Source organism: Peromyscus californicus, unplaced genomic scaffold, assembly GCF_007827085.1.
Source record: "Peromyscus californicus insignis strain IS unplaced genomic scaffold, ASM782708v3 Scaffold_22__1_contigs__length_63687245, whole genome shotgun sequence".
In the NCBI taxonomy this organism is placed as follows: domain Eukaryota; kingdom Metazoa; phylum Chordata; class Mammalia; order Rodentia; family Cricetidae; genus Peromyscus; species Peromyscus californicus.
In genome coordinates, this window is record NW_026294525.1 from 14,071,716 (window position 1) to 14,086,927 (window position 15,212).

Genomic DNA, 15,212 nt, shown 5'->3' on the forward strand with positions numbered 1-15,212 from the left:
GTTAGGAGGATGAGATGGACACCGGAGACAGGCCTTTGATACTTTTCATTGTAAGGCTGGAGACTGAGCCTTGAGCAAGCTAAGTGAGTACTCCCCCTGTGAGGAAAAATTTCAGAGCAGAAGGAAAGCAGGTTTTTGAAGGCTTCCTTGTGTTGTATTTTGTTAGTTTTAACATGGATTTGTGGGGGAGCGGAGCAAGAGCATAGTGAAAGAGCAATAGAGAATTGGACTGAAATGGACCCGAACGTGAGACAGGAAATCGTGAGAAAGCTGGGGAATGATGTGTAGGTGACGACAGGAAAACAGATACATTTTGTTAGCATCACTTGGAGGTCGTAGTAGGTTACACCTGTCTTGGGAAGGAACCTAACTCATCTGTCAGACAAATAAAAGCAGGAAAAAGAAGAGGAGAAAACACGGATGACCATCCTAAAATTCACTCTTAGAGACTGGGGACAAATGACTTCCGTGGCTGTGATCTCTGAGCCTGCAGGGCACTTGACTATCTTCATGGCTCTTCAAGTCCCCACGCAGACTTGGGAAGCAAACCCTCACTTTCAAATAGCAGAGAAGTTGCTGCAGGCCTGGCCTGGCCATCCCTAGAACTGGCCAGCCTTACAACTCAGCCCGGAGGCGGGGTCAAGGTTTCCGAGCAAGCTTGGGAGCGGGGCCGAGGCCTGAGCCTCGACTGGAGGCGGGGCCGAGGCATCTGAGTTCCGCCTGGAGGCGGAGCTGAGGCTTTGGAGCCCCTCCCCCAGGGGGCGTGGCCGAGGCGTTGGCGCTACCCCTGCCTCCCCGAAATTCAGCCTAGGCAGTGGAGCTCGCCCTCTGGAGATCGATCTAAGACGGCGGGTCTCCGCCCATGGAAACTAGGCTGAGGCGGCGGAGCTCGCCCCCAAGAGACGGGGCCGAGGCGGTGGAGGTCCCTCCCTAGAGGCGGGGCCGAGGCGGTGGAGCTCCTCCCCCAGAGGCGGGGCCGAGGCGGTGGAGCTCCTCCCCCAGAGGCGGGGCCGAGGCGGTGGAGCTCCTCCCCCAGAGGCGGGGCCGAGGCAGTGGAGCTCCTCCCCTAGAGGCGGGGCCGAGGCCTTGACGCTCCCTTCCCTCCCCTGGAGATGGAGGCCAGGCCGAGGCGTCGGAGCTTCCCCCTTGGAGGCGGGGCTAAGGTTTCGAGGTTTTCTCCCCACCCCCGGAGGTGGGGCCGAGGCCTTGGGGAGCCCCTGCGCCGGAGATGGAGGCACATTGGAGCCCCACCCCTGGGGGCCGGGCCGAGGAAGCGGAGGCCCTCGGAGGTGGTGCCGAGGCATTGGCGCTCCCCCTCTCCTCCCGGAGATTAGGCCGAGGCACCGGGGCTTTCCCCGCGTCCCCTTGGAGACGGGGCCGAGGGGGTGGAGCCCCGTCATCCGAGGCGGGGCCCAGGAGTCAGCGCTCGGGCTGGAGGCGGGGCAAACGCCTCATGATCGCCCCGCCCCTTCACCTTTTGGCTTTAGGACACCTAGCGGCTTTCCCACGCCTTGCCGGAAGTCCTCTCATCATTTCCGGCAGAACTTTTAAAGGCAGTCCTAGAGGACTTGGAGCCGAATCCTTTAGAGAGCCTTGCTTGGTTCGGCTACGGAGTGCGCTCCGCCAGGATGCGGAGCGGGTTTCTGAGCGGTGCCCGACGCCTGTGGGCCTTCCGTGGCCTCAGCCGCACTACCCCGCCGCCCGAGGAGCTCTTTGCCCGCGAAGGGCCCCTACGGGCCTTCCTGGAGCGCCGTGCAGGCTCGGAGACCGGGGGGCTGGACGCCGGAGGACCTCAGCTGGCAGCGGCAGCCCGGCTGCTCAGCGAGAAGGAGCGGGAGTTGCGGGACACGGAATCCTTGCTGCACGGTAAGCCTCTGGCTGCAGCGGGTTTGGAAGCCATCTGCATTCCCGACCTCAGGCTCTGCAGGCCTCCCTTGACACAGTGCTCTGCCCATCAGTCATCAGAAGTTATTAAGGTTCTTAGTTGCCTCCCCTTCCCTCCTGGCAGCTCAGATGCTCAGGAAAGAAGAGGTAGTCCCTGCGACTGGCTTTGCAGCCCGGTGCCTTTATGGTATTGACCTGTTGCAGTGTGAGGTGTGACGCACTGTAGAGTTAGAACCCTAGCCCTGGAAATCCGAGTTCTCACACATTTCCCTCGAGATTTCTCTGCATTTGAAGCCAAGTCGGAAGCCGAAATGTCTGATTACTGAAGTGGGAACTCTAGGCTTGATTCAGAAACCTTGTCTCATTAAATAAAGTACGGCCGGGCGGTGGTGGCGCACGCCTTTAATCCCAGCACTCGGGAGGCAGAGGCAGGCGGATCTCTGTGAGTTCGAGGCCAGCCTGGTCTACAGCGCGAGATCCAGGAAAGGCGCAAAGCTACACAGAGAAACCCTGTCTCGAAAAACCAAAAAAATAAATAAATAAATAAATAAAGTACGAAGAGGGATTGAGATTGATTCCTGACATCAACCCTGGGACTCAACATTCATGTGTACCCAAACATATGCAAACATGCATATTCATAAACACAAAAATGGGAATAAAAAAGTAAGGACTTTAAATTTCAGTATAGAGAGGTGCGGGAAAACAGGAAGTAGCATTTAAATGGATCTCTAATAAGCGGAGGTGGTTAGGTGGTATAGAAGTGAATAGAAGGCAGAAGTGATCGACATGGATATAGGTACCACGTGACAAGCACTGTATATGGTGGAAGCATAGAATAGGTACGGGAGATGGCAACGGAAGAGGAACAGAAAACCAGAAAGAAGAAGGATTAGAATTGTTTCTCTAGACCATGGGCAGTGTCTTACATTTTTAGGCAAAGAAGTGGAGTTATCTAGGGAAACTCCACTGTGAAGTTAGTGTGGGAATACATGAGTCAGGAGGAAGCTGCTTACCATTCAAAGGAGAGATGGTGGTAGGTAGGCACTGAGCTGACCTGCAAGACACTAAGAAACAAGATTTGGTGACTGTATCATAAAACTAGGGCGGAATTATAAACGGGAAGGGACAGCTTCTGTCATCAAAATGATTTCTATGTTCAATTTAAGTTAGAGATACAAAAGTTGAGTTTTGTTGAGGTAGGGGAAAGAGCTTTGCTTTGAATGCATATTTACACAATACAAATAAACCTGTTAGGATACTGGTACGGATTTCCGTGTTGGTCTAGGAGAACTACAGTGTAGGAGAAAGCTGTTGAGCCTGAATAGTCAGAGGGGTCAGGGTAGATACTAAAAAATCAAAATTGGCATAGACCATAACAAGGCAGAAATGCATAATAAAGTACACCTGAGGCAGGAGGAGAAGAAACCAGAGGAATAGGCAGACCTTTGGGACTGGGAAGGAATTCGCCAAATGATTCTGTAGAAACTAATTACTTAGAAGAAACAAGATCGTGCCAATACCTGACGTAGAAGTAGATAAGCTTACCTTTTTCAGCTTATACTGAAAAACACCTTTACATTTGGTGAGTTTGCCAAAGAGAATTTAATTAAAAGTCTGATTAATGTAATCAGGAAATCCAAAAATAAGTTCTAGTTATCAAAGTTAGTTGGTGTTTAATTTCCCAACAATTGGGTGGGGAAACTGAAGTTGACAACAGTTACTTAAAGAACTGGAGAAAACAAAACCCTCTAGCGTGGAGAAGCTGTAGAACTTAGAGCCATAACGTTGCCCCAAGGAAGGCTCTGGATGTGTACTGCCCCACCTCCCGTCGATGTAGATTCCTGATAGATAAGCACACACATGCAGGCTGTGTGCACGTTTGCTGTTTCAGAGAGAAAACAGTTTGTAATCCCCTTTCCCAGGCTGTATATGTCCATAGAATAGAAAAACAGGAATGAGAAAGTCGATCTTCAAGTCAGAAGTGAGAACTCTAAGATAAAATAACGATAAAAGCAGAGATGAAAGGAATAGTTTATGTAAACGTTGGGCAGACTCCAGCAGTGCTTTGGGTCGGATACTTACTTTACCCGTGGAAATAGTCACTAAGGCTAACTTGGGACTGAAGGCAGCTTTCAATTTTCATTTAGCTGTTAAAACCTTTGTGCCTCTCCTGGGCATTCTAACTAGTTAAATGTATCCATGTGGTGTTGTAAAGCCTAACTTGGTAACTTGTCTAGTTATTGGGGCTGCAGAGAAAGCACAACTGTAAAGAGCACTTGTTGCTCTTGCAGAGGACCCAGATTTTGTTCCCTGCACAGTGTAGCCAGTCTTCGGTGATCCAGCACCCCATTCTGGCCTCTGGGCACAGCATACACTATACTCAGCATACAAATACTCAGTCATACATACCAAATAAAACCAGTAAACATTTTTAAAATTTAACTTTTTGTGTATGAGTATTTTGCCTGCATGTGTACACGTGTACCATATGCATGCCTAGTGCCCACAAAAATAAGAAGAGGGTGTCAGATCCCCGGAACTGAATTAGAGATGCTTGTGAGCCAACATGTGGGTGCTGGGAACTAAGTCTAGGTCGTCTGCAAGAGTAGCAAGTGCTTTTAATTGCCAAGCCGTTTCTCAGTCACTTAAATTTTTTCTCTCAAAGTCTATTATCGTGGCTTCTGTGGAGGTGAATTCAACACTTATTAAGAAAAACTTAACCGCTGCTCTTTTTCCTAGATGAGAATGAAGATTTAAAGAAACTTGCAGAGAGTGAAATAGCTTTGTGTCAAAAAGAAATAACTCAGCTGAAGCATCAGGTATGGTATGTACACAAAGAATAGAGCATTCATGCCATAATTCCTTATGCATTTCGTTAAGGTTTATAAAAGAGCCCAGAAAAGTAACCTGTTGCTGTTTAGATAGAAGTTTTTGTTGCTGTTGGTTTTTCTTTATTTTTGTATGAATATTTGTCTGCAAGTGTGTTTGTACCACAAACATGCCTGATGCCATTGGAAGCCAGAAGGTGTCACATCCCTTGGAAATGGAGGTATAGAGATTGTAAGTTGCCTGGTGTGGGTCCTGAAACTGAACACAGGTCCTCTGGAAAAGTAGTCATTGTTCTTAACCACTGAGCTATGTAAACGGAAGTTTTTCTCTGTCCCGCACCATCCTGCAGTCATTTCCAAATAATCACTCAGAGGCTTATATTAATTATAAACGTTTAGCCAATGGCTCAGACTTATTACTAGTTAGCTCTTACATTTAAATTAACCCATATTTCTTAAGTATGCTTTGCTACGTGGTTCGTGGCTCGTTACCTCATTTTCTATGCATCTTGCTTCCTTGGCAGCTGGCTGTAGTCTCCTCCAATCAGCGTTTTATTTATCAACCAAATCAGAGCAACAAATTCACAGCATACAGAGCGATATCCACAGCACCACTCTACCCTTCATCTCCAGTTTGATTGTACCGCTTAACCTAATTCTGCCTGGCTATTGGCCAAAACAGCTTTATTTATCAACCAGTGAGAGCAACACATATTCACAATGTACACACAGACATCCCACAGCAGAGTCATCTCCATTTCTCCAACTCTAGACTTTTGAAGCTCTTGTCTGTCTTACTGGGGTACAAGTGACAAACTTTTGTCTCTTGCAGGCCTACAATGTGATGTTTCTCTTGTGTACACACTCCATGAAGGGCTTACCAGTGTCAAAGGGGGTTTTAAAGCAGAAAATGTTATTCTTCCTATCTTTCAAATTCTTCATGTACAAGACCTGTGTACTGTACAGCTCTCACTGATAAATTCATGTACCAGCTCTTACTGGGAAGGCAATGAATAGGAAAGATTATAGAGTGATGGCAAACTGAACTTTGAAGGGGCAAGAACATGGCTTTTGTTGATAGAGTGCCAGTCCTAAACTTCCAAAATCAAGTTTTCTCTCCCATGTTAAGGAAGCGTAACTGCCGAATGCAGTTTTCCTTCCATATTAGGCTTGTATTTCAAGAGAGGAGAATTTCTTTTGCACACTACACGTGGTAAAATATCCTGCTCCCAGCATTTAATTCCAAACTATATCTGAATAGGGAGTTGATAGAAAGTGTGTAAGATTCCCAAAGTGGGGGTTGGAGGCATAGCTTAGTTATTGGAGGGTTTATCCAGCATTGTGCGGCCCTGAGTTTAGTCCCCAGTACCACATAAAATCGGTGTGGTGGTGCATAGCTCTAGTCCCAGCACTGAGGAGGTGGAGGCAGGAGTATCAGAAACAAAAGAAAGAATTCCAAGAAGAAATAAAAACAAATCTATCAAAAGTAGATGCATTTTGTAATATTTAAAATGTAACTGAAAATTAATACCTTAGTGGAAATTATGCATTATATATTTTTAGTTAACAAGATGATCAAACTGTACTGAAGAACAATATTAAATGATTTGTTTAGAGAAATTTAGGTTACATACTAAATTCTCTAATTTTATAGCTTTGGGCACTAGTTTGACTAGTTCTTAGTCACAGGAAGGTGCTGTCTTTGTGTTCACAGATCATCTCCCTTTTGGTTCCTTCAGAAGAAACGGACGAGAGTGACTTGATCCTGGAGGTGACTGCGGGTGTGGGTGGTCAGGAAGCCATGCTTTTCACTTCCGAGATGTTTGACATGTACCAGCAGTATGCTGCGTTTAAAAGGTGGCATTTTGAAACGCTGGACTATCTCCCAAGTGAACTAGGTCAGTGTCTTAGTTAGGTTTCTGTGACTGTGATGAGCACCATGACCAAAAGCAACTTGGGGAAGAGAGGGTTTGTTTCATCCTTCAGTTACAGTACTGCAAAGGGACGTCGGGGCAGGGATTCCAGGCTGGAATGTGGAGGCAGGAAACAGGCCATGGAGAAAAACTGCTTGCTGGCTTCTTCCCTCTGGCTGGCCTCGCCTGCTTTTTCATACACCCCAAGACCATTTGCCCAGGGGCAGCACTACCCTCTACCTCAGTCACATGGTCCTCGTACGTTAGTTATCCTTCAGGAAAAGGGCTCACAGACTTCCCGACGGTCAGTGTTGTCACCATTTCTCAGGTGAAGTTGCTTCTCAGATGGCTCTAAACAGCACCGTTCGAAGTGGAGAGTGATTTGTTTTTGTAAAGCATTGATTCATCTATATTATGTCCTGGAAAAGGGTTGGCAAGATGGTGATCAGAACTTATAAGGACTAAGTAGTTTTATGCCCATTATTTACCTAAGGATTTTAAATAAAGATACAATTTTGAAATTTCTTATAAAGTATGGTGGAAAGCCATTCCATATGGTATGTATAATCACTTGTAGCTTTGAAAAGTGGTTTCAGAATATTCTGGGCTCACAACGTAATCCTAGCACCCAAGAGGCTGAGGCAGAAGAATTATACTATTCAGGACTAGTGTGGGCTACAGGAGAACCTGTCTCAAAAAGAAACCAAACCAGTGGTCTGTTAGATGTTACTGTTGTGAATTCATCGGCATTGGAATTTAGTAACTGCACAGAAGCACTGGTGATCAAAGTGCTGGAAAGCTGTAGTTAGAAGCACTTGCTGCTCTTGGGAGGACTTAAATTCAGTTCCCAGCACCCATGTGGTAGCTCACAATCCCCCATAAATCCATTTCCAGTGGATCTGATGCTGCCTTCTGACTCCACATGCACCTGGCACACGTGTTACACATATATACATGTATAGAGTTAAAGTACTCAGACATAAAATTAAATAAATCTAAATAGTTAAAGATTATGTATTGAAACACCAGACATCAAAGACTTGCTAAAGTTTTTCAGTGTGCTTGTCCTCTGTATACCTAGTTATTTTGTGGCTCTTTTAACTATATTTCATGAGAACACATGTGATGGTCAGTTTAAACAATGCATGGCAGAATGGTAAAAAGAATTCAGTTCTCCCCATGTTTTCAAGGTGGCCTTCGGCATGCGTCAGCCAGCATTGGAGGTCCAGAAGCCTATAAACACATGAAATTTGAAGGAGGGGTGCACAGAGTACAAAGAGTGCCAAAGACGGAGAAGCAAGGCCGCATCCACACCAGCACCATGACAGTGGCAATTCTGCCCCAGCCTGCTGAGGTAAAGCACAGTAATGGAGCTGGCACAGGGCCGCTCTCCTAGCAACTGTAACCTTATCATTTGGATTTTCCTTTCCTATCTTGAGTTACTCTTGAAAATTTGGTTGAAGAAATGTAATTTTACAATGGATGGTAAGAATGAAAAATGTCTGTAGATTGTCCAGATTACACTGGCTTTTTCTCCGGCAGTAAATGGGCCTTGTAAGCCTCCCTCATGGGTCAGGTGACACTGTTGAGCTGGTTGCGGGCCTCACTTGGCATGGCAGGGTGGCTTCTCCAGGTGCCGTCAGAAAAGGGCTGGTCACTCAGCACAGTTGCTGCTTCTGACCCAGCTGTATTAGAAAGGCCCTGAGTGTGCGTCGTACCTCACAAAGCAAGTTCTCAGTCTATAATTTCTCTTCTGCTAAAAGTGACAAGTTAATTCACTTAAAAAATGAAGTAGGAATGATTTGAGGGTTTCTATCTACTATTTTAAAGAAAAAGTCCTAGATGTATGATAGGAAGGATTTCCTTCCTTGCTTTTAGTATCTGTGAGAAGACTGAGGAACAGAACAGCCGAGTCAGTGTCAGGAGCCCAGATAGCTTCTGGGCCACGGGAGTGAGGGCTAGGTTCCGTCTAGCTTTTCTAGCAACTCTTAAGAGGGGTTATCTTACTGCAAGATGATTGACATGCCATCGATCAGTCTTTAGTTGTTCATGGAACAGACATTTTTAAACATGGTGCTGTAGCACCAATTGTTAGAAGGTCTTATTAATAAAAAAACAAACCCAGAGCCAGAGTATTGGGGTGAATACTGGAAGATCAGAGAAGCAGAGCAAGCCACAGCCACCTTACCTTGCCAATTCCTCAGCTGATCCTGTTTCCTCAGACTGGAAGCCTGGTTAAGCTTTTAGGCTTTCAGCAGCAGTTCAGCTGAGATCCATTTGGATGAGGACTCAGAGGCATCCAGTCTGGAGCTGAAGTTACAGAGGCGGGAGCCACCTGATGTGTTGCCTAACTTAGGTCCTCGTAAAGGCAACACATACTCTTCACCATTGAGCCACACCTGCAGCCCCAAATCTCCTATTTTTAACACTCCCCAGTTGCATCATTTGTGAGACAAAAAGCTTAACTTTTGAGGATTAGGGAGTGTTGCTTTTGTTCCCTATTCATTAAAAAAAGAAAAAAAAATAGGAAATAATATCCTAAGTACTATCTATTCTTAAACCGTTTTAAATTTTATGTAACTCTGTGTATGACATGTATTTACAATGTGTAGGTCTCACCTGAAGACAGTTGGTACATGCATTGTTTCTTAAAGTTGCCACTTTTCTTCGTATATCTAGATTAAACTGGTGATTAATCCTAAAGATTTGAGAATTGACACTAAGAGAGCGAGTGGAGCTGGAGGTCAGCATGTAAATACCACAGACAGTGCTGTTCGAATAGTTCATCTTCCTACAGGTATGTACCGAGTTTTCCAACGTGGAGCTTTGAGTCAAGATCAATTTCTGGGAGACTGACTGGTTTCCCACCAAAGCGGACCTTCAGTTGCCAAAAGAAAGTAAACCATTAAGGGCTCTTAACCAATCACTTGATTCTCTAGGTTCTGTGGCTGATGCTATGTAGGTAATTACAAAGCCAGGAAGAGGGAGGGCTAAGCATAGGAGTCGCCATGGTAGTCACTGTGAAGAGAACAGAGTCCTGCTGCCTGCCAATTGGGTTTTGAAATATATATTTACTAGAAGCTCAGTGAGATAATGACCTGAATTATTTATCAGAAAATGGTCTGAATCGCTAGTTATTAGCCTTAGGGCTAAGATCGTAACAAGGACCCTGAAAGCAATAAAAGCTTTGGATTTCCTACACAGAAACATGACACATGTGCAGTTTTAAATACATTTCAGGAGCATCTTTCCCTTGAGACTGTAAAGTCCAAGGCAACGCAGTTTGAATCTGGATAATTGGGCAGATGGACTGTACACTGCTAAGTAGAGCCATGCTTTGAAGTGTTACTAGAGCCCTGGGGTGGATTGTGAGTGACAGGGATGTCCAGTTTATACGGTTCAGGCTTACCTTAACCGGAACAAACTGTCATAGTTTCTGTTAACCAGGGGTTAGGAAGACTGGTGGGCAGATAGGATTGTGTCCTTTTAACTACAGAAAACAGTTAAATATTAAGATGATAAGTGGGGGTGTATATATAGAAATAGGGAAAAAAAAGGAAATCCTCAACTATATTCTTTTAATTCTAATACTAGGATTTGTACTTCTTTATACATTTCATTTTTATAAGTCTTTTTTAAGATAGCTAACCGACGATGTGAAAAAAGTCTGTATTAAAAGTATTTAAAGTCTTCTGTTAGATTCTTGATTTATCTCATAAAAGAAGAAAAGGGATAAGAAAGAAAAGGAATAGTCCCTGATAATAAAGATTTTTGTATTAAAATTCTGTAATTCTCATAATGTTATTCAGGTGTTGTTTCTGAATGCCAGCAAGAGAGATCTCAACTGAAGAACAGGGAGCTAGCTATGAAGAAGTTACGTGCAAGGCTCTACAGCATGCATCTAGAGGAAGAAACTACCAAAAGATACAATGCTAGAAAGATCCAGGTAAAAATGGATTTAAGAAACACAAAGATAAAATATGTATGGGTAGTGTAGTTTTTATGTTAATACTGTTCTTGTTTTTATTATAAGGGCAGTACCCATGTACAGTCTTATCCTGTTTTCTATAGTCAAGCGTATTTTTCTCAGATTTGTCAAAGTGGACCAAGTCCCTACTCAGCTTTTAATCCTTTCAACCTCTGGAAGCAAGAATAATGCAAGTGCAAACCTACTGTTTCGTATTTCATTTTATGCCATATACAATCTTTCCATGACTTCTTTAGTGTGACCACCCATCATCTTTTCACCACTTCAGGATGACACGAATTCCCAGAGATTACATAGAAAATGTACACATAAATATGCTGCTTCTACCGTTTAAATATCAACCATTTGCCAGACTCCTTCATTAAGTAATCAGTATTTTGCTGGTGGGAAATTAAAGTTTCGGTGTAAGCCATAGAGCGTTCAAGGAGCAGAGGCAGGACATAGATACTGTGTCTGATTTTAAAGTCTACCTTCTTTTCTCTGTACCATTCCACCATGTCATCTGGGGAGTCAGGGACTTACACTTGGTTCTTGCATTGCTGTAGGCCTCCTGGATCCTAATGCATCTCATGTCTGCTCCCCCTGTTTCTTTAGGTTGGAACTAAAGGAAGATCAGAGAAAATAAGAACATACAACTTTCCACAGAACAGGGTCACAGATCACAGGATAAACAAGTCACTGCATGATCTTGAGAACTTCATGCAAGGAGACTGTCTTCTGGATGACATGATACAGTCATTAAAGGACTATTCGGATTATGAATCTCTAGTAGAAATGATTTCCAGAAAAGACTAAGCTGCTTTGTAAAGCTGTTTTTTTATACAGACTAGAAAAATCTTAGAGCAAATCCACTTTGTACAAATATTTAACCGGTATTCTCTTGAGGAATGTAAGGTAACAGTTTCTTGGACTCTACTCTATAAAAATATGAGACACAAAGGAAGACAGTTGTTGTGGAATATTATTTTAAGGTGTGTTACATTTGTTTATTCTGTGGAACATTTGTGTTTAATGATGCAAAGATGTGTTGCATTCTTTTAATGTTATATTTGTTTAACTGTGAAGCTGTGCTACCTGATTGGTCTAATAAAGAGCTGAGAGGCCACTAGTGAGGCAGCAGAAAGGGTTGGCAGGGCTAGCAGGCAGAAAGAATAATAGAGGGAGAAATCTGGGAGAAGAAAGAAGGAGCAAGAGAACAAGGAGAGGAGGATGCTAGGGCCCAGCCACACAGCCAGCCACGGAGTAAGAGTGAAAGTAAGATATACAGAAATAGAAGGTAAAAGCCCAGAGGCAAAAGGTAGACAGGATAATTTAAGGAAAGCTGACAAGAAACAATCCAAGTTAAGGCTGGGCATTTATAATTAAGAATAAGCCTCCATTTGTGATTTATTTGGGAGCTGGGTGGTGGGCTTCCCAAAAGAATAAAAAAGAACAAAAATACCAACAACATTTCAGCATTCTAATGTAGACCCGTATTTCCAACAAGTTTTTGTGCAAAATAATAGGTGCTCAAAAATTTCAAATACTAAGCAGAAATATCTATGTTAATGTGATGTAAAGAGATAGATTCTGACAGTGAAACTGACTAGCAATAAAAGTCAGGTACGCTGGGACTGAGAGAGAATGGCCTACACGAAGTTCCTAATAAAAGCCCATCCTTATAAGGTGCTCCCTTCCACAGGGTAGAGTCAGGCCTGTTGTAGGGCATGGCATAGCCCACTGAGTGGTGGAGAGGTTCCTGGGTTGCCCTGCAGCTGGTAGCGTGGGCCTTGCAAACAGAGAACCTCAAGCCCATGGGGCATGGTAAGCAAAAAGCCTCCTGTTCAAGTGTGAACAAAACTGACTAGAATCCATCCTTTGGTGGGCTATATCAGTTCTCCAGAGAAACAAAACTAATAGGATGTGTCTACACAGATCACTATAAGGATGGCCCCACATAGAGTAGTACTATGTGTCCAAGATCTGCAGTGTGAATCAGCTGGGTGGAGACCAAGAAGAACTGATGTTTGTCTTGATTGAAGGAGGCTGGGTCTTCTCTAGTCAGACCTTCAGCCTGGTTGGGTATACATGGTAGCATAAAGGGCAATCTAGGTTAACTGATTTTTCATTGATTTAAATGCCAGTGCCATCCAAAACTTGAGAAGATCTAAAATATTATGTGACCAAATACATTGGTAACAGCAAGCCAAATGTATGAAATAAACCATTATGGTGTCTAAGAGTGCCCCCAGAGGCTGTGCCATGGAGGAGTAGAAATGAAATGTCCTGTCATGCTTACAGGGTTTCTCCACCACCTGCTACTGACAAGCTTCACATGCTAGCGGCAAAGAGAGGTCCAGGCTGCAGTAGTTTGAATGTGTCCCCTCCAAAGCCCAGGTGCTGCCAATGTGATACTACATGCGTCAGCTTCACGACTAAGGTTTTAAGAGTCCCTTCTGAATGGGGCTCATGTCTTAACTGTCAGACACCCAGAGTCACTGCCCATTTTCAATAATGTTTTCATACACTTGGTGTCTGAAATAAACTGCAAACCTGACAGTTCACTCTCGCACATACCAACTGGCACTTATCTTAAGCACCTATCATCACATGACAAAATTCATAAATCCCAAATACTTAGCACTAATAGTTCAGATTTCTCTACTTCTTCCCCAGATGTGTTGGAGCTGGCTTCCTCAAACTAACATCCAAATATATGTGTGTGTGTGTGTGTGTGTGTATGTGTGTGTGTGTGTATACATATATATATATATATATATATATGTGTGTGTGTGTGTGTATATATATATATATATATATATATATATATATATATATATATATAACCCAGTGGGTTTACCTTTATCAGACCCCTGATCTTGATTTTCAAGACACTGCACTGGATTTTCATCTATGAAGATCAAACTAGGTACTTTGGTATTATGTGAGTTGTGTGGACATTAGTGGACATTAATGCTTAAGACTTGGCCAGTTTAAACTACTCCATACCTTTTCCTGTGACTTAGCACTGTTGTCACATAAATTCCTATTGAAATAGGGAGCGTTTGACTGTGCCATGCCGCTGTTGCTAGGTTTTAGAGGCCTCTAACCTAAATAATAAAGGAATTATGAGGTACTTCCCCAGATTTGCTGGAATCAGCAGTAGTTTTTAGGAACACATAATGCGCTTCTCTTAAATCAGTAATTATATATATATAGCCAAACTGCCTTCAGGACTCAGCTTGTAATTTCAGTACACTTACTTTAAGAGGATTTAGTTCTCACTATTGGAAAGCGAGTAGCAGAAAACCATTACTGATAGGCAAGGGTTTTCAAGCTGCCAACAGTATTTAGCACAGAAACCAGGTAACATAAACAGATTCCCTCCCTTCTCATGAAAGGTACTTTACCTTTAAAAACACTTTTTAAGTTTGCATTTTATATGTATGGGTGTTTTCATGCATGTATGTCTGTACACCATGTGCCTGAAGTACCCATGGATGCCAACTTAGGGTATGTGATCCCATGGGATTGTAGTTACAGACAGTTGTGAGTTGCCAATGGATGCTGGAAATTGAACCCAGGTTCTCTGAAAAAGCAGCAGTGGTGTTTATTTTGGGGACAAGGTCATATTCCTTGCATGGTTGATGCAAATATCCCTTAGACGTCTGTGATAACAATACTACAACTTGCTTGCTTTTTGAAACAGGAAATTTTTGTTTGTTTTTTCAAGATGGGGGTTTCTCTTTGTAGCCTTGGCTGTCCTGGAATTAATGCTGTAGACCAGGCTGGCCTTGAATTCACAGAGATCCACATGCCTCTGTCTCCAGAGTGCTTGGATTAGTGGCATGCACCAACACTGCCTGGCCTTGGACTTCTGAAGTCTTGCCTAAAGGAACTGGGCTCTTTTTCCCTTTTTCCCTTCTTAATTCCTCAAGAATTTCTCCCCCTACCTCTGGAGGATTCAAAAGTCTCTGCATTGTCTTGACTAGCTCTGAAATTCTAGGGAAATTTGACTTAGACTTCTAAGTACAATCATTATAAAGTGAAAATAATGCTAAGATTACTAAAAATGGCAAGCTAATACCAACATTTTTCTAGTCCCTCAGCATTCTGATAGGTTTCCCCTGCCTCTAAAACCCAACTCCATTACTGTACACATAATACACCAATGGTCTGCATTCAGTGTTATTTCACACTTACCCATTAGGGAGTATATTTTACATAACCATCTCCCTTGTACTGCATTTTAAAAAATTTTTCTTTCATCTTTCATGACAGGGTTTCTCTGTGTAGCCCTAGAACTCAATTTTCTGCCTCCCAATTGCTGGGATTAAATGTGTGTGCCACCACACCTGATCAGACAGCATTTTAATATTCATTCAGCAAATTACTTTAGCTAAAACCCCTATGCAGTGTAATCAGAAGAAATTTACAACTTCACATGGAACTCTACAGGCTACCACAAGATCTAACTTCTCACTCTTCTGATCCCCATGCTTGATGGGCTGCAGGCACTTTATGCAGTGCTTTGCAAGGTCAGTACAATGTTCAAAGACTCAAACTTAGCTGACCATTCGAAATTCTCAATGCATGCCTCTCTTGACAGTTCTTTCT

At 43.6% G+C, this 15,212-nt stretch overlaps 1 protein-coding gene across 2 annotated transcripts; it reads left to right on the top strand.

Moving 5' to 3' along the window:
* The first annotated feature begins 1,501 nt into the window (after positions 1–1,501).
* Mtrf1l (mitochondrial translation release factor 1 like) lies at positions 1,502–11,559 on the top strand. Of its 2 annotated transcripts, XM_052750928.1 has the most exons (7): positions 1,502–1,866; positions 4,627–4,706; positions 6,430–6,613; positions 7,819–7,982; positions 9,308–9,425; positions 10,438–10,574; positions 11,211–11,559. In XM_052750928.1, the coding sequence occupies exons 1-7, from the start codon at positions 1,629–1,631 to the stop codon at positions 11,409–11,411; spliced, it is 1,122 nt and encodes a 373-aa protein (XP_052606888.1). In that variant the 5' UTR covers positions 1,502–1,628; the 3' UTR covers positions 11,412–11,559. The 2 variants fall into 2 exon arrangements, with proteins under 2 accessions (XP_052606888.1, XP_052606889.1); XM_052750929.1 differs by lacking the exon at positions 1,502–1,866 and having other exon boundaries at positions 4,627–4,711.
* Positions 11,560–15,212: the final 3,653 nt, after the last annotated feature.

Bases quoted from the DNA above. Each gene is read 5' to 3' on its own strand.
- Mtrf1l (XM_052750928.1), top strand. From the start codon at position 1,629: ATGCGGAGCGGGTTTCTGAGCGGTGCCCGACGCCTGTGGGCCTTCCGT. The intron at 6,614-7,818 runs GTCAGTGTCTTA...CATGTTTTCAAG, and splicing joins CTATCTCCCAAGTGAACTAG to GTGGCCTTCGGCATGCGTCA. The intron at 7,983-9,307 runs GTAAAGCACAGT...TCGTATATCTAG, and splicing joins TTCTGCCCCAGCCTGCTGAG to ATTAAACTGGTGATTAATCC.